General features: G+C 37.9%; 1 protein-coding gene across 2 annotated transcripts in view; it reads left to right on the top strand.

Moving 5' to 3' along the window:
* The first annotated feature begins 901 nt into the window (after positions 1-901).
* Rad18 (RAD18 E3 ubiquitin protein ligase) overlaps positions 902-19,503 on the top strand; it is a 96,366-nt gene continuing 77,764 nt past the window's right edge. Inside the window, exons 1-4 of one of the 2 annotated variants that reach the window (XM_015494957.2) lie at positions 902-1,038; positions 3,633-3,714; positions 15,202-15,263; positions 16,272-16,342. In XM_015494957.2, the coding sequence (XP_015350443.1) occupies positions 988-1,038; positions 3,633-3,714; positions 15,202-15,263; positions 16,272-16,342 (266 nt within the window). In that variant the 5' untranslated portion in view covers positions 902-987. Of the gene's footprint in view, positions 1,039-3,632; positions 3,715-15,201; positions 15,264-16,271; positions 16,343-19,503 lie in introns of those variants that run through there. The other variant, XM_048787055.1, reaches the window with a different exon arrangement.

Here is a 19,503-nt window from a genome sequence, read left to right as displayed (position 1 = left end):
GCAGAACATCTCACCTCTTGGGATACCATGGTACCAGCTATGGCCCCCTTCTTCCTTGCGGGAGAAATTTATGTTACCCCCTTTTAAATAAACCCTGCTTCATATGCTTGCCTCTGCACGCTTCTCTAATGTTCAAACTACAACAAGCAGGACTTGTCACCAATAACCAGAGGTATCAGTTCAAGAGTATGAATAAAGTTTGTTCAGGCAAAGAATCTTTGTTAGTCTACATAGGAAATATTTGGTAGCTATGTACAATACTAACAGTGGTTTCCTCTGAAGAAAAGGAATAATTTTAAATTAAGATTCTAATTTGAGGGCTCAGGGATGTAGCCAGGGGTAGAGTGTGTGTATGCATGGGGCCGTCAGTTCCACTCAATAGCACCACCATGACTACCAAATAAATAAATAAATAAAATTAAAGCAAGAGCTCCCATTTAAAGCCTATATAGCCCACAGGCCTATTTGGAGTCTCCTCAACGCCACTGTGTGACTTGAGACAGATCCATTCACTGTTTTAGTCAGGGGCTTCCTCTTGTGCAAACTGACAAATGTACCTTCCTCCCAGAGTTGTGACATGGGTGAAATGAAATAATAGATCTAAAAACTGTCTTGCTCAGAGTAGGACAGATTATTACAGCCATCAAGGAAGGCGACGCGAAGGAGGAAGCATCGGCTTACATTTTTAACTATCTGACAGGGCCTGGCCTTGGTCTGTTTCCTGGCTGTCTTTTCCCGATATTCAACAGGCGCTGAGATTTTTAACCACGCAACTGCGGGGGAAGACGAGGACCAGAAGTCAGGCGCATGCGCCATTTCGGAACCTTCGGCGGCGCTCCACCTATTACTGCAACTCCCGGCAGGTTCCGCGTTCGCCTCAGGCGCGTCGCGAATTGCTGACGTAGCTCAGTAGCGCGGGGAATTTCGAGTAGTAATCTAGCGCGGGAGGCCAGTGGGAGGCGGGCCCCGGCATCCTGAGGAGAGATCATGGAAACCTTGGCCGAGCCTCGGTGGCCTCCAGGCCTGGCAGTGATGAAGGTGAGTTCTTTGGGGACGTGGGGGGCCCCGTTTGTCGGTGGGAGGACAGCCCCGCCTTGTGGGAGAAAAGACTCCGCGCGAACTGCCGGCTGGGCCAGGGTACCCGGCGCTCCTCCGCTTGTAGCCTGACGCTGGGCTTTCGGCCTGTTTTCTCCGCTGAGCGGTGACGAGGGCAAGCTTCGGCCGCTGAGGTGAACCGAGGCTGGCCGTTTTAAGGAACCGGGCACACTACGTTTCTGTCACCACATTCAGTGTCATGGAGAAAAACAGTCACTAAGTGGTGACACCGACAGTGACAGCTACTTCTTTCAGGGAATTGCCCGTATGCCAAGCACTATATTTTAAACAGCGACCTCAGGCATGATTTGGGGTGGACAGTACGTCAAATAATATTTATTTTTTTAAATTTTTGCGGCGCTGCGGGCTGAACCCAGGGGCGCTCTACCACTGAGCCCCATCCTTTCTGGTCCTTTTTTTATTTTTATATTTTATTTTGAGGCCGAGTCGCACTAAGTTTCTCTCGGACTGGCCTCCGGAGTTGCTAGGATCAGAGGCTTGCGCCGCCACGTCCGGCTTCTAATTACGTGGTAACCATCGCGTAGCAAGGCGGGTGCTCAGCTGTACAGAATCTTTCACTTTTATTCTGATTAGGGGCAAGCCCAGTCTAGTTAGTCCAGTCACACTGTGGCCTAACTCCTCCCTAACAGTTTCTCTTATCCATCCCGCCCTTTTTATTTATTTATTTTTTTTAGTTGTAGATGGACACAAAATGCCTTTATTTTATTTATTTGTTTTTTATGTGGTCCTGAGAATCGATCCCAGTGCCTGTCGCTCGTGCTAGGTGAGCGCTCCACCACTAAGCCACCACCCCAGCGTCCCCGCCTCCTTTTAAATAGTACTGGAGATTGAACCCCGAGGGGGTTTACCACTGGCTCACATCCCACAGCCCTTTTTAATTTTTATTTTAAGACAGGGTCTCACTAAGTTGCTTAGGGCCTTGCTTAGTTGCTGAGGCTGGCCTCCAACCTGCCATCCTCCTGCCTCAGCTTCCCAAGTCATAGGGATTACAGGTGTACCTCACTGTGTCTGGCGGGCTTTGTTTTTAAAACTGAGATACTTGTGCTATGTTACTGTTGTTAACAGGGTTAAACTCTAGAGTTGCTCTTATTTTGTGTTATTTTTGTCGATTTCGTTTTCTGACTTAAAAAAAAAAGATGTCCATTAAAATGGGGAAATTTTCTTGTGGCATTAACTATTCTTTGAAATCTTTTTTTTTTTTTTGAGAGAGAGAGAGAATTTTTTAATATTTTATTTTTTAGTTTTTGGTGGACACAACATCTTTATTTTTATTTTTATGTGGTGCTGAGGATCGAACCCAGTGCCCAGCGCATGCCAGGCCAGCGCACTACCGCTTGAGCCACATCCCCAGCCCCTGAAATAATGTTTTTAATGGCTACATAATATTTTATATGGACTAGTAATGACATTAGTCTTTTTTATTTGTTCTTAAGTTACATGATAGATTCATATGGTTCAAAAAATACATAAAAAAATGAAAAGTGTCCCTCCCACCATGCCCCTCATTTGTTCAGTTTCTTGATCCCTGATTCCTACAAAACATTTATTGCTTTCTTGTGTATCTTTTCAGAAGTTTTAAAATATATATGATAAAATAGAAGACATTCTTAATACCTCCCCCCCATTTTTTTGGTGCTGAAGATCAAACCTGGGTCCTTGCCCATACTAGACAAGTGTTCTGCCAATGAGCTGCATCCCAAGCTCCTCACCCTTCTCTTTTTAAGAAGGTGGCAACTATGTATACTCTCTGTACCTTACTTAAATGACTTAAACAATTTTAGTTTTCAAGAGTAGATCCTTTTCTGTTTAGATTGCATTCCAAGTTGACACCCTTGTATCTAACATTCCAAATTGTCTGCTTCTTCATCTCCTTCTGCTATCACTGATCCTATCTATTTCCAGGGCTTCTTCATTTGTCTCTACTGTGTTGTACCATGCATAAAGCACTAAACTACTAGTAGGAAGACAGGAATTTTAATCCTATCTTGATTCATATCCAGCATTGTGAGCCAGCTTTGGTACAGTTTTCTCATTTGCAAAGTAAGGGTTTTAACTAGATATTTTCTAATGTTTGCCTTTAAAAGCCTCTGATTTGGCTCTTAACCTGTATGATGACTGTGGCTCATGGAACCTTTTGCCCAACAGTCACATAGGCCAGGGGATGGGGTCTAAAGAGGTGGAGGCTTGGAGTAAGAACTGGAAACACAGGAAGTAGAGCAGGAACGCAGTAGCCCTTTTGTAAAGGGATGAGCATGACACAGGAATCTGTGCAGTGTCACTAGTGTCTGTCCAAAGCAATTTGGATAACCTGAGATTTGAATGTGTAACAATAATGGTGGGGGTAGGGTTCTCTATTTGTCAAGATCCCTTGTAGTTTATCTGGAGTTAGCTTCTGAATATGTATATTTGGAAAAGAAGTATTATTGAATTGTTTTTGTGGGGGGGCAGAGAAAAAGTTCTGTGATGATCAATTTCTATGTCTTTCTGATGTGAATATATGTGTTTTTGTCTTTCAGAGAATAGATGATTTACTTCGATGTGGAATTTGCTTTGAATATTTTAACATTGCAATGATTATTCCTCAGTGTTCACATAACTGTAAGTATGTTTTGATTCTGTGAGTTATTAAAAGTAGTGTTAGTTTAGTGCTGATGATATGCACATATACTTATTTCTCACTTTTAACTCTGGTGTCCTGAGATTTTAAGAAAGTCTTTTCCATTACTTTCCTCTTGAATATGAAAGTTTTTACAATGTTCCTGAATTTTCTACCACTTTCCTCTTGGATATTTTTGTGTTTTATAGTATTTATGCCAATAAAGATTTTGGTTACAATATGTGGTTCTTTTATTTGTCAAGCATTTTTAGATGTTAGACTTAAGAATTTTTATTTTTAAAATTTTATTTATTGAGTCGGAATCTCGTTATGTTGCCCAGGCTGATCTCAGACTCAGGGACCCAAGTGATTCCCCTACCTCACCCTTCTGAGTAGCTGGGACCACAGGCATGCATTACCATGCCTATCTCAGAACTTTTGTTTTTAACCGAATAATGTTTCATCCAAGTAGTACTTGAGATAGAATATTTTTGTTGTAGACTATTTTGGTACCAGGGATTAAGCTCAGGGGCACTTGGCCGCTGAGTTTCATCCTAGCCCTATTTTTTTTTTTTTTTGTATTTTATGTAGAAATAGGGTCTCATAAGCTGCTTAGCACCTCACTTTTGCTGAGGATGGCTTTGAACTTGCAATCCTTCTGCCTCAGCCTCCCCAGCCACTGGGATTACAGGCTTGAGATAGAATTTTAACATTTTAAAATCTATAACAATAAGAATACAGATGCTTCTTAACTTATGATGGCATTAATCCTAGTAAAACCATCATGAATTGAAAAGTTTATAAGTTGAAGATGGTTGAACACATCTAATCTACTAACATCATAGCAATGCTGCACACAGGAGAGTTTTGCCTGTTTACCCTTGTGATTTCGAGGCTGTCTGGTAGCAGTGGCTCTCTCCTGCCACCCAGCATTGTGAGAAAGTATTATACTGCATATTGGTAGCCTGGGAAAAAAACTAGAATTCAAAGTATGTCTTTTAGTTAGTGCATACCAGTTTTGCATTATGGTAAAGTAAAAATATTGTGATTTAAACCATCATAAGTTGGAGGACTGTCTGAATTTGCCCACTAAGAGAGAATTATACCACTGAAAAGTATTACAGACTTATCACTTATCTGCTCTGCAATGCTGGAAAGATTGTTATTTATAAATGTTGGCAAGAGAAAAAGAAACATTCATACATTGCTGGTGGGACTGCAAATTAGTGCAATCATTCTGGAAAGCAGTATGAAGAATCTTCAGAAAACTTGGAATCAAATCACCATTTGTCCCAGTTATCCCACTCCTTGGTATATAGTCAAGAGGACTTAAAATCAACATACTACAGTGATGCAGCCATATCAATTGTTTATAGCAGCTCAATTCACAATAGCTAAGCTATAGAACCAACCTAGGTGCCCTTCAATAGATGAATAGATAGAATGTGGTACGTATACACAATGGAATATTACTTAGCCATAAAAATGGAATGGAATTATGGCAGTTGCTGGTAAATAAATGAATGTGGAGACTATTCTAAGTGAAAAAAGCCAATTCCAAAAAACCAAAAGCTGAATGTTCTCTCTGATATACGGATGCTGACACACAATAAGGGGATATGGAGGGAAGAATAGAAATTCAGTGGCTTAGACAAAGGGGGATAAAGGGAAGGAAGGGAGGTTGGGAACAGGAAAGCTAGTAGAATGAGTTAGACCTAACTTTCCTATGTTCATATATGAAAACACCACCAGTGAAACTCTACATTGTGTACAACCACAAGATTGGGATTCTAATTAGAATAAGTTATACTCCATGTATATATAATATGTCAAAATATACTGTCATGTATATCTAAGAAGAACAAATTAAAAAAGAAAAAAAGGTAGTTATTTATTAAAATTTAGTTGTCCTTGTCTTTATGAAATGCTTAGTACATAGGCATTTTTATTTTGATTTTATTTTTCTGTTTTGTTTTTTTAATGCTAGGAATTGAAGCCAGGGCCTTGCCCATGCTAGGCAGGTACTCTTCCACTGAGCTACACACCCCTGCACCAAGCACTTTTATGTAACAAACCTAAGCTTGAGGTACTTAGTACACAGGAGGTAGTTAGGAACTGGACATCCATCTTCTGGACTGTTTAGGTTTATGGTCTTTCTTGTCCTCTATTTTCAAGTTGATTTGTCTTGGAAAGTTAAAAATCAGTCAAGTTAGGCTTAAAACAATGGTTTTAGTGGGAAGTAACTTCAGTGGAAAACATTCTGTAGAGAAACCATAATAAAAAGATGACAGTGGTAGCCACATGGGCTTAGAGATATACTTCATATTGACTCTTGAAGCCCCACTAAGTGGGTGAGTTTGCAGTTGGCCAATATTTCTTCAGATGTAAAAGTCTGATGATTAATTTCTATCTTAAAACGATGCTTATGAGAATAATGAGTCCTTAAAAATGTTATTTTCCTTCAAGACCAAATTCACATTAATAACCAAGATAAATATGGAGAGCTCATTTCTAACTATACTTTAACCTTATTTCTATTTAGGTATAATGCACAAATGATATGTACATTTTAAGTTCACATTAAAAGTTCACATTAAAATGTACAGTTGACAATAAGTTTTGACAAATGTACATGCAGCGTATAATGACTATAATTTAAGATAGCAAACATTTCTATCATCAGATAACATTCTTACCATTCATTTAATGTGGTGCCAGTTAACCATGTGTGGGTCTGTTTTTGGACCCTTCTGTTCTATTGTCTATGTCATCCTTGTGCCAATTCCACAGTCTTAGTTACTGTGGCTTTGTAGTAAGTCTTGGAATCACGCATTGTATGTCTGCTTTGACTCTGTGTTTAGGCTTTTAGGATATTTGCATTTGAAAAGCATCTTCATATACATTTTAAAATCAGATTGTTAATTTCTACAAAAAAGCCTGCTGGAATGTTCATTGGGATAGCACTAACTCTAAAGATCTATTTGGGAGAATTGCCATCTTAACAATGTTAAATCTTCAATGTATGAATATGGTATATTTCTCCACCTTTTAGCTTTTCAGTTTTCTTAGCAATTTTATTTAGTTTTCACTGTATAGACTTTGAACAGAAACAATTTTATATTGCTCTCTTGTTATGTGATTGTGCTAAATTCACTTTTGACATTTGTTTGTTTAATTTTGTGGTACTGGGAATTGAATCCAGGGTCGCTTTACCAACTGAGCCACATCCTCAGCTCTTTTTAATTTTTATTTTGAGGCAGGTTCTATAATTTCAGTGACTTTGGAGGCTGAGACAGGAAAGTGCCAATTTTGCCTGTCTCAGCCTCCCAAGTCACTAAATTGTAGGCCTTTGTTACCATGGTTGGCAAAACTAGTTCTTTCTGGTATTGGCACTATGATGACATATAGACAGTAGAACAGAAGGGTCCTTCAAGTGCTCTTGGTGGCTGGCGTTTCATGTATATTTGAAAAGGATGTCTGTGCTGCTGTTATTGGAAAGTAGTCTATGAATGTCAGGTCAGGTTGGTTGATAGTGATCTTTATATTGTTCTCTTTTGATTCTCTTAACTGTAGGAAGAGAGGGTAATCCACAGTAATTGTGGATTCATTGATATTTTTTTTCCCTTTTACTTCTCTCATGTTTTGCTTTATGTATTTTGAAGTGCATTTATTAGGTACATACACATTTAGGATTGTTTTATCTTCTTGAAGAGTTGACTACATGTTATTAAATATTCATCTTTATTTCTCGTAGCATTCTTTATTCTGAAGTATACTTTTAAAATACTAACATAGATACTTCAGCTTCTTTAAGATGAGTGTTTCTTTGGTTTATCTTTTCTGTCCTTTAAACTACTGTTTTTATATTTAATTTGTATATTTTGTGGATAGTGTATGTTTGTGTTTTGCCCTTTAATCCAGTCTGATGATACCTATTTTTACTTGGAATATTTATACCTGCATTGTTTAATGTGGTAATTGCTGGCTCGATACAGGGAGCTATTTACATGTTAATGAAAATTTATTGAATAAAATTATTACCTTAGTCGCACTAGCCACATTTCCAGTATCCAATAGCTACATGTGGGTAGTAGTAACTGTAGTGGCCAGTGTAGACATAGAATATTTCTACCATTGCAGAAAGTTAATGTAATTATTAATGAGCCTGGGTTTAAATGTACTACTTTTCCTTTTTGTTTTCAATTTGTCCATCTAGTCTTTCCTCTCTTCCTGCCTTTAAAAAAAAATTGTTTTATTTTAGTATTAACATTTTCCCACAATTATTAATTCTACTTATTTGTTTTTAGTGGTTGTTTAAAGTATGCATCTTTAATTTACTACAGTCACTCTTTAAACAATACTATGCTACCTGAATAGTGGAAGACTGAAGAGCGTAAGATGGTTACAAACATGTACTTCCATTTATCCCCCACGTTAGTCAATTTCTACATATTTATAATTTTCTAGTTTTCCTTCCACAGTTGATTTTTATTTTCATTCCAGTATAGTTGGAAAAGATACTTGGTATGATTTCAGTCTTTTAAAATTTGTTAAGACTTGTTTTTTTTTTAAGGTTTTATTCTTTGTTTTTTTTATTATTTTGTTTATTTATTTTTATGTGGTGCTGAGAATCGAACGTGCTAGGTGAGCCCTCTACTGCTAAGCCAGAAGCCCAGCCCAAGACTTGGTTTTTGACCTAATACATGATCTATCCTAGAGAGTGTTCCAAGTGTGCTTGAGAAGATTCTGTGTTCTGCAATTGTTGGATGGAATGTTCTGTACCTGTCTGTTAGATGCACTTAGTATATCATGCTGTTCAAAATATTACTATTATTATGCTGCTGTCCAGTTCTCCCTTTAGTTCTGTCATTGTTTGCTTCATATATTGGGTTGTCTTTTTTTTTTTTTGGTACTGTTGATTGATCCCAGGAGCACTTAACCACTGAGCCACATCCTCAGCCATTTAAATTTTTTTAAATTTTAAATTTAAATGGAAGGGGATGTGGCTCAGTGGTTAAGTGAGCCACATTCACAAATTAGTGAATAATTTTTTATTCACTAATTTGATTAGGGCCTTGTCAAGTTGCTGAAGCTGGCTTTGAGTTTAAGATCCTTCTGCCTCACGCTCCTGGGCCCTGGGATTATAGGCATATTCCACCAAGCCTCACATTGTTTGTTTTTTGCCAGGTCTTTTGCTCTGTTTTCCAAGCTGTCTGTCTGAATTAATGGGTTCAAGCAATCCTTCTGCCTCAGTTTTTGAGACTGTACACACTGTACCTGGCTTTATGTGGCTGCTTTCATGTTGAGTGCATGTATGTTTATAATGGTCATATTTTCATGGTGAATTTGACTCTTAAATCTTTAAATTCTGATAGTTTTTGACTTATAGTCTGGCTATCCTTCTTCTCTTTTGGTTCCTATATGCATAAAATGTCTTTGCCTATCCTTTCACTTTCAGTCTGTGTGTGTCTTTAAAGCATGTCTCTTACAGATAGCATACAGTTGGTTTTTTTTTTTGTAATACATTTAATCGTTCTCTGTCTTTTATTGGAGAGTTTAGTCCATAAATATATAATTACTGCTAGTAATGGACTTATTGCTGTTTTGCTCTTTGTTTCTGTCTTGTAATTTTTTTATCTCTCTTTTCCTCTCTTGCTATCTTTATATTTCATCATTTTTTTCTTTAAATAGTGATGTGCTTTGATTCCTTTCTTATTTTCTTTTGTGAATCTGTGGGTATTTTCTTTGTAAAATATCTGATTTACATTTTAAACAGTCTTTTTAAAGCTGTTAACAAGTTAACTTATATCTCAAACAAAATCTATATTCTGTTTTCTTCTATATTTTTATTTTTTAAAACCTCTACTCTTGGCCAGGTATGGTAGGGTACACCCATAATCTCAGCAACTCAGGATACTGAGGCAAGCTTGAGTCCAGCCTAGGCAATTAGTGAGACACCGTTTCAAAATGAAAAGTAAAAAGGGTTGGGGATGTGACTCAGTGGTAAAGTGCTCCTGGATTTAATCCCCAGTACCACAAAAACAAAACAAAAGAAACCTCTATTCTTTTACTTCTTCCTCTCATACTTTGTTAATGATGTTACAAATTATGTATTTCTTCTTGTGTATCCATTATTATATTTTTATAGCTTTTAAAAATGCTTTTGTCTTTTAAATTCCATACCAGAATTAAAAACAATATATACATATACAATATATTCCTGTGAATGTATAATTTTTTGGGGGTGCTGGGGATAGAAACTAGGGGCATGTACATCCAAGGCAAGTGTCTTACCACAGAGACACCCTCCCTCCTTTAGTTTTTTTTTTTTAATGATACAAAAGTCCTCAAAGTTTTGGTAGTTGGAGCCAGATCTGTTGATTTGGTATTATCCTGGATTGACTATAATTAGTGATCCTAACTACTAGTCATTTATTGCTACTCCTTAAACATTTCAGTATTTATTATTTATTTTTGCAGTACCTGGGATTGAACCCAGGGGTGCGCTGCCGCAGTCTGGCTGGGCACAATCAGGAGCCACTTGTCAAAAGAAACTAACTTTATTTTTAGAACCACACACGCCAAACAAAACAGCTCCTCAGGAAAAACCCTCAGAGCCCCAACTGCCACCACCGGCTTCCCACAAGCCTCTCCCTCAACCACAAGCCTCACCACCTCCCACAATCCTCCTGCTCTTGAGGCCAATCGGCTGGGTCACATGGGGGGAGCCAAAAAAGTCCCCCAATGAGCAGCTCCGTGGTCTGAAAGGGCAGGGAAACAGCCCAATGAGCATCACCGCAGAGGAGCCAATCAGCTAGATGTTGCTGGGGCCGTTGTGAGCCAATCATCAGCTGGCAGTCTGAAAGTTTGCTGGGGCCCCTTCGGCTGTGGCTCTCAACACTGCGCTATTGCTGAGTTACACCCCCAGCCTTTCTTTCCTTTCTTTTCTTTTCTTCCCTCCCTCTTTCCCTCTGTCTGTCTCCTTCCTTCCTTCCTTCCTTCTTTCCTTCCTTTCTTCTTATTTATTTTTATATTTTGAAACAGGGTCTTGCTAAGTTGCCCAAGTTGGCCTCAAACTTGATGATCCTCTTGTCTCAGCCCCCTTGAGTTTCTAGGATTGCAGGCATATTCCCAGCTAGATTTATTACTGACCCAAATCTACTGAATCAATATGATTGGGTATGGAGTCGGGAAACTACATTAAAACCAACAACAGTATCCATAGGTGACTAAACTGAGCAGGTGGTTTAGGAATTCTTTTTTTCCCTTTCTTTCTTTTTCATAGTACTGGGGGTGGAACTCCTGGCCTTGAGCATGTCTGGCAAATGCTTTACCACTGAGCTGCACCCCTAGCTCTTTTTATTTTATTATAGGATCTCACTAAGCAACTTATAATCCTCCTGCTTCTACCTCCTGAGTAGCTGTGATTACAGATATGTGCTATTGCACTTGGCAGGATATTTTCCCCCCAGTACTGGGGATTGAACCTAGGCTCTACCAGTGAGATACATCACCAGTTCTTTTTATTTATTTATTTATTTTTTTGAGATAGGGTGTTGCTAAGTTGCCCAGACTGGTCTTGAACATGTGATCCTTCTGCCTTAGCCTTTTTGACTTGCAGTATTGCTCAGGTGACTTCTTGTAATGCAGAGAGTGACATTGTTAATTAAGATAATGAGTCCGGAAAGGAATCTTCCCTCAGAATTGAAAAGGTCAGGCGAACGTCGGAGGAAAATACCACCAAGAGACTGTCTCATGCAACAGCAAAGGGTTTATTGGGGGTCCAGCATGCTGGGGCTCAGAGCTCACTTCAGAAGAGCAGAGAACAAAGAGCCCCGAGAACAACTTAAGCAGAGTTTATGTACATTCTTTGGAGAGGGCAGGGACTCTACATACATCATAGCCTCCCTTAGCAAATCACTGTACACCGCGGGAAAAATCAAATAACAACTCTTAAACATGATTAGTACATTCACTGGCGGGAACAGGTCTGGCGGGGGTGATAGGTCAGTCCTAAGGAGGGGTATACATTCAAACTGATCGGTTTAAGCCCTAAGGTGTATACATGCTGAACTGCATGGTCTCGGGGAGGGGGTGGTTAAGCAACTAGGTGGTCAGGGGAGATTTCGACACACATCTAATGGGCAGTTCCGGGAATTGTTTTAACTGCCACAGGAATTTCAGGTTCTGAGTGCAGCTTAGAAACTTTACAAAACCTGGTCCTTTACATTTTAATTTCAATTTCTTTTATCCTTTCAGAATGATAGTCCCATTCATAATCTGATTTGGGTGGTGGTTAGGTAAAATTTTGGAATTTAGACTTGGGGCTGCAGTGAGTTAAGACTTTTGGGATTGTTGGGAATGTATTCTGCATGTGAGAGGACATGAATTTTGGGGGCCAGGCAATGCTATGGACAGAATTATGCCCTCTCCCTATTCATGTGTTGAAGCTCTAACCCTCACTGAGTTGGTATTGGAACATGAGGTCTTTAGGAGATCACTTGGTTTAGATGAGGTTATGAGGGTGGGACCCTCATGATCGGGATTAGTGCCCTTGTAAGAAGAGATACTAGAGAGCTTGTGTTCTTGCCCTGCCTTGCCCTCTGAGGACAGAGTGAGATGGTGGCCGTTTATAAGCCAAAAAGAGAGCACTTAACAGATACTGGCACCTTGATCTTGGACTTCTAGCTTCCACAACTGGGAGAAAATAAATTTCTGTTGTTTAAGCTATCAGGCAGTAGTATTTTGTTATCACAGCCCAATCTGACTAATATATCTGATTTCTTCCTCTTGTCCTTTATGTTATTGCTGTCATTCATTTTATTTATTCATAAGCTTACATAAGCATGCATATATATACACAGACCACCCCATACACACACAAAACCATATGTAATTCAATATTCTGTTGCTATTATTTTATACAAACTGTTCTCTTTTAGAATAATAAGAAAAATCAAAGTGTTTATTTTAATTTTATTCTGTCTACACTGTTCTTCCTTTATTTATGTAAGTCTGAGTTTCTGGCCTAAATCATTTTTCTTCTCTCCGAAGAACTTCGAGCAGATTTTAGAGACAGATCTACTGGTAAAAGACTCCCTCAATTTTTATTTGATGAGAAGATATTTATTTTGCTTTCACTTTTAAAGAATAATTCCATAGGATATGGAGTTCTAGGTTGGCCCTCCCTCCTTGTTTGTATGTTATGAGGAGAAGTCATATGTAGTTCATCACTTCTTTGTAGGTAAGTTTTTTTTTCCCTCCCTTCTGGCTTCTTTTAAGAAATTTTCTTTATCTTTGATTTTCTGAAGTATGAATGTGATCTGCTGAGGTATAGTTGTATTTTTCTTTTCTTTTTTTTTTCTTTTGGCATCTATCTTCTTGGTGTTCTTTGGTTCTTGTGGATAGGTGGTTCAGTGTTTAATATTAATTTGGGAAAGTTCTCAGTCATTGCAGTAAACATTTTTTGTGTTCCTTTCACTCTTCTGCTGGCATTTCCATCATGGATATGTTAAATTTTGTAGCTGTCCCACAGTTCTTGAAGATTCTGTTCCATTTTTTTTTCTAGTCTTTTTTCTCTTTACTTTTCAATTTTTAAGGTTTCTATTGACAAATTCAAGCTCAGAGATTCTCTTCTCATTTGTGTCCAGTATATTTATTATCTTCTCAAAGTATTCATTTGTTACAGTGGTTTTTATCTCTAACATTTCTTTTTGCTTCTTTTTTAGCATCCCACCTCTCTGTTTACATTACTCATCAGTTCTTACATGTTGTCTGTTTCCATTAAAATTCTTAGGATATCATAGTTTAAAAAGTTCCTCATTTGATATATTGAACATTCCTTTTCTATTTGACCCTGTTTCTGATGCTTGCTCAGTTTCTTCAAACTGTGTGTGTGTGTGTGTGTGTGTTTTTTCTTTTTTTTTGGTGCTGGTGATTGGATCTTTTATTTTTTATCTTTTAGTATGCCTTGTAAGTTTTTCTTAATAGCCAGGAATGATGTACTGGGTAAAAGGAACTGCAGTGTAAATAGGCCTTGAGTGCTATTGTAAATGTGGAAGGAGGAGAAGCATTTTCTAGTTCTGTGAGCAGGTCTCAGTCTATTAGGGAGCCTTGTCCCTGGAGCTTGAGATTCACAAATGCTTTGCTTACTTGCTCGTGAACTGGAAGAGGATGGCTAGAGAGTGTTGTAGTTGTATATTTCTCTCCTCCCAGGTCATTTGGGCTCTGATAAAAACCCAATAGGTTATTCTGGTAAAATGGTTTTTCCTGAGGGCAGACCTTGTGAACTTAGTGCTGGGGCTTGTCTCAGTGATTACTTTTCCCATCTCCCTGCATGACTAGGGATTTTATTTTTGGATAGTCACTGTGAGAACTTGGTAGAACTCCTGGAGCAACAACTCACAAAAGCATGAGGACCTCTAAGGACAGGGTCCTCTAAAGCTTTTAACTCTCAGATTTGTCCTTCCTAATCTACTGCAGTTCATCAATGAACACTGAGGTTTTTCTTCCTTCGCCCTGGTTTCCAGCACAGTATTCTTCTCTGGTTCTTGTGGATGTTTCTCTTGTGGGTTTCTCCGCCAGTAAGTGGTGAGTCTCTGTATCTGCTTCTCCATTTTTAGAGGAAGCAGTTTGCCCTGTGACTTTGCTTTTCTGGATGGATCTCAGAATTGTTAGTTTTTCAGTTTAGCTTTTTGCTTGTCGTTAGCATGGAACGGCAGTGTCTGAGTTGGTCCCTTCTGTTCATCTTTGTTTTCCAAACCCTTTGGTGGTTTTAGCCTTTTTATAATGTGTCCCTTTATTTTTCTTCCTGGGATACTCCTACTGAGGATGGCAAGACTTCCTTATTTCTGAACACCTGTACTGTAATCATACCGTCTCCTCCTTCTTGGCTAAACTCAACTCTTTTTGAGGAGGCTCCTTAACTCAACTGAATGATTGCCTCACTACTTTCTTATCTCCTTGAGGTAAAGAACGTTCCCCTCTACACTGCTCTTTTCTTAGTGCCTGCCACAGAAGTGCTTGTTAAATGTGCAATGATGGACATCACCTGCAGATTTAATATATAGAAATTGCTAATTTGTTAACTTAGGTAACATTTATTTCTTAAAATATGTATATGTCCTGTTTCAAAATTTATTTTTCAAAAGATAGGCAATAAGAGATATCTGACATGTTTATGTAATACTCAGCCCAGGTCTTGCACGCATGTTCCCACAGTTTACAAATGGAGAAAACAGAGTGATGCATATTGCTTACAGAATTGTGGTATCCTAGGGAGTCATTATATTTGATATATTTCCCTTTACTAATAACACTGTTTAATTACATGTGAAAATGTGCATAGAACACAGGTACTAAAAATTTAAGATTATAATGATATGCCTTAGATGGTGGAAATATTCCAAGGCCTAAGTCAGATTTGTTAAAAGTTAGATTCCCTTATTATTAATAGAGATTAACTTATGTTCCATTTTGTGTTTTTACAGATTGTTCTCTCTGTATAAGAAAATTTCTATCTTATAAAACTCAGTGTCCAACTTGTTGTGTGGTGAGTTTTTATATCCTTTTTTAAAAACTTACTGATTGGTAAAAATATTTCATCTTTATGTATGTACAAAAACCCATGAGAAGATGTGTAATTATTGAATTAAAAAATATAAAAGCCCTTTTCAGAAAGAACCTCTAAAGTATATGTAAGGAGAACTGGATTTTGTTCAATTTCTCATTAGGATTTCTGATAATCTAAATGTATTTTCGGAAGTAAAAGCTAATTTTAAAATTGGGATATAGCACTCTTTAATTCTTATGATCTATGCTTTTATGGTTCCTATTTTTTTTTGAATAGTTTCTTAGTTTTGGTGGAGACTCTGATAGTGGGATTATGAATTTACAAAGGACTGGTGAAAGTAGTTGTGCAAAAGGCAAAGATTCATGGCCTGTGGGCTTAAGAAAATTGGATGTTAAAATTTGCAAAACCTTTCAAGTGGTAGGGACAGGTGGAAAGGTAGATTAAAAGGGAGAATGAAAATAAGTTAGGATAAAGAAAGAAGAGAGTGTGAAGTTTAACAGAAAGGAAACCTTATCTCAGGGATCAACTATGTAATGTTCATACTGAAGGAGGACAGGATTTTTCATTTTTCTCTTGTGTTCCTGAAAACCAATTTTATTTTTAAACTTTTCTTGGACACTTAATGGCTCTCCCAGTGTTTTACTTAGAAGTTTTCTGTTTATGAGGAGAAATCTTAGGGAAAGCTGAGTGCTGGCATTTTGAAGGATTCTTGCTCATATTAGGCTTTTTCTTAGGACAGAATAAATAATATATGATTTTAAATAGATGCTTTGAGAGCTTTTATCAGACTTCCAGTTAGTAGGTACTGATTCACTCTTGTAAAATTCCATGTAGTCTGAGATAAATGAACTTTATTTTGAGTCTTTCCTGGAAGACTTAGTGGGATGGCGAGCCTCAGGAGGATGGGTCAGACATTTTCAAAAACAAGATTACAACAAGTTAATTATTGTTTCTGACCTTTTTCCATCTGTTGTTTTTCTTTTCTAGACAGTCACAGAGCCAGACCTGAAAAATAATCGCATACTAGATGAACTGGTAAAAAGCTTGAATTTTGCACGGTATGAGTTAATTTTGTGACTAATCTCTAACCACTTTTGCTTTTAATGTGTTCCTTCTCTGGCACTCTTCAGTTAGGGAATGCAGGGTTGCATGTTCTGGAGTAGAAGAAGTAAAAGAAGGCACATCTAATATGTAGTAATAAGATGTTCTCCCTTAATAGCAGTATTTCCCTTATGAAGATCAATTAAGAGTTGAAATGAGGATTTGAGGACTTCCATACTTTTGGCACTAGAAAGATACTCCTGGTTCATCTTACAATTTACCTGTGCCAACCCTAGAATTAGCAGTTCATTTCTCCAAGGAGCCCTGGTTCCTCTTTATTGAAGAATGGTATTTAGAAACTAGGATCAGGTACTGGGTGTGCTTGTTACTGCTTTTAGGCCCGTGATAGACCTAGATAATATATGTATACATGCATATGAGTGTACTAACCCATGTACATACACATGTCTGTAGTTGGTCCTGGCTGTTATGTATTAATCCATTAATTCTTAATCTGATTTACTCAGCATGTGTAACATGTTGTGCCATGTGAAGTACATAATTGCTTGTATTTTACAAAGCTCAGAAACATAGCTTAACTTCCTGTCAAATGCATGAATGTGTAAAAGCAGGTTTGGTCGCTCAAAGGAATATAAAAAGACATGTTTTACCAAATGATATTGTGAATTCAGTTTTAATCATGTAAGTCAAGCAGTAATTTTTATTAAGAGCATACTGTATTTAGATAGCAGTCAGGTGCCCATGTATTTAAGTATATGACTTCCTAGCTTGTTGGGGTATTCTTGGAGGTAACTTACATTGCTTGCAAAAACATAAACATTTCTTCTAATGGAATTGCACATTTGTTAATAGGTTTGCACTCGCAAAATGATCAAGCTTAGTACTCTGACTCAACTAATATGACATTCTAGAAATTGAGAATGATGTATTTGCCTAGATTAAGAAGCTCTACAATTCTCTGATTCTCCTAATTGAAGTTATTGTTTTTCTTAATGTAAAGCTCTTCACGAGTTAGTTTTTAGATGAACTGAGATTCTCTGATTCTCATGATTGAAGTTATTGTTTTTCTAATTGCAAAGTCCTTTACCAGTTAGTTATAAGAGGATGGAGCCAGGTCTCTAAAAAGGAATCTGTGGGCTGTTTGAGTTTCTCCAAGGTGATAAAATTGTCAAAGGTGCTTCTCTTTTCTCAGCTGGTACTGAAAGCACAACAACCTGCCTGCTAGGAAAAGGGGAAGCCTTGCCAACAACAGCCTGTTTGTTGAGAAGTACTCAATACTTAGGCTCACAGACCTTTTGGTAACTTGAAGGAAAGTCTCAAATGGTTTTGCTTTACTCTTCCCCTCTTCCTTCCAAAGGAATAGGCTAATTATTCATTAAAGCAGATGTGATGGGGTGGGAGGACTCTTTCTTGATTTGGGATGTATTTTTATCATTTGTTTCTCTTTGTTTACCCTCATGGAATTGCCATTTTTTACTAGCATCACCCTCGCAGTGAGCGTTTTGGGACACTTGTCATGTGCAGAGTGCTGAGGGACTTCTGCAAAAATAGTTCAAGCTCACCAATATCATTATTTGTTTGAATTCTGGTTTAAGATTGATGAAGGAAGAAGTTTAATCTTAGACTAAAATGTAAGATATTTATATTGTTCGTTGATTTTATTTCTTCTCCATCTGTCATTGCCATTTTATTTGCCATTCTGATTTTTTAAAATTTAATATTCTAAATTGAATAATAAGAAGATAAAGGAAATAATTCAGAGGTTTTCAGATACAAAGCTGACATTCAGCTCCTACATTTTCTTGTAACCTTGGCACTTTATTTTCAAAGAACATGTGTGTCACCCCTCCCCCACCTCGACTCACTTTTTTAAAAAATAAAGTTTTTAAGAGCTTACTGATTTTTGTGCAAGTGGAACTTCATTCTAGCCCTATGTAGGACAGTATTGTTTCTTTGTTTTTGCATAGTAGACTATCATTCTATTATTATTTTTTATAAATTGCTTTGGTTTATCCACCAGTGAGTTTTTCCCAAGTATTCCATGTTTTAAGAATTTCAACATTTAAGATAACCATCATAGTGGATAATTTCCTTCACATCTACAAAGAGGATGTAGAATGTAATTTCATCTTTATATTTGGTTGTGGTGTAGTTTAAAGCATACTGGCTTTGGATTTAGGCAGAATTGGGCTCCAGTCTTGCCTTTATTCTTTTTTCTTTCTAATATGATGGTGATATTTAACCTTTTTGGCCCCTGTTTCCTCATGTGTAAAATGGGAATAACCCTATTGATGTTGCCCTTGTATATGTTGATGCCCTAAGGTGCTAATCAGAATTTGTGCTTCGGTGGATGACTGCCTGTTTAACCAAATGACTCCAAAGCATAGCAGGGACTTTAAAATAATTTTTGCTTAATAAACGTCTCAGGGATTCAGATAAAATTCAGGCAAAACAGCCGTGGAGGACAACCTCCCTGGCCAGTGGGAGGGTCACATTCATACTCCTTGTTGTCCTCCATGAGGCCTTCTAGACCCAACCATCAGCTGTCTTGCTTAGGACTGCATCCCTTCTCTGGGATGCAATGATTTGGGACATTGATTTAGCAATGTGAACGGACAGCCTTCTTGAAACATCAGGATTATCTGGAAAAATAGTTCCTTATACCACATCCCAGTTGTCATTCCAGGCAGGAAGTTCTCAGGGTCATCTCCAGATTAATGCCAGCTTGAAAGTCCAAAATTTTTTTTACCTAGGTTTTAATGAAACAAGTGTTTCCACAATATAGAACATTTTCACTTTTTTAAAATTGTGACCATGGTTTCAGATATCTCAGTCCATAGATGGTTGACTTCATTGCCTTGGGCCCAAGGTGAGTCCATCATGGAGGAAAGGCATGGTGGAGGAAAGCTGTTCAGCTCATGACAGGATTCAGAAGCAGAGAAAGAGCTTTTTTGTACCACTTAATCTATTGATTCGTTAGTAAATTCAGGTGGCTTCATCCTCACAAAATTTCTGAAATCTGAATGCTTTTCAGCTCCCTACCATTATCATCCATAATCTGGTCCAAGCCAGTGTCAGCCTACATGACTATGATAACTTCTTAATGGCCTCATAAAGTCCTTCCTGAAGACAGCGAGTTATCCCTTTAAAACAAGAA

Source organism: Marmota marmota, unplaced genomic scaffold (genome assembly GCF_001458135.2).
Source record: "Marmota marmota marmota unplaced genomic scaffold, marMar, whole genome shotgun sequence".
NCBI lineage: Eukaryota > Metazoa > Chordata > Mammalia > Rodentia > Sciuridae > Marmota > Marmota marmota.
The sequence above is the reverse complement of the archived record's forward strand: the minus strand, read 5'-3'. Positions and strand labels throughout refer to the sequence as shown.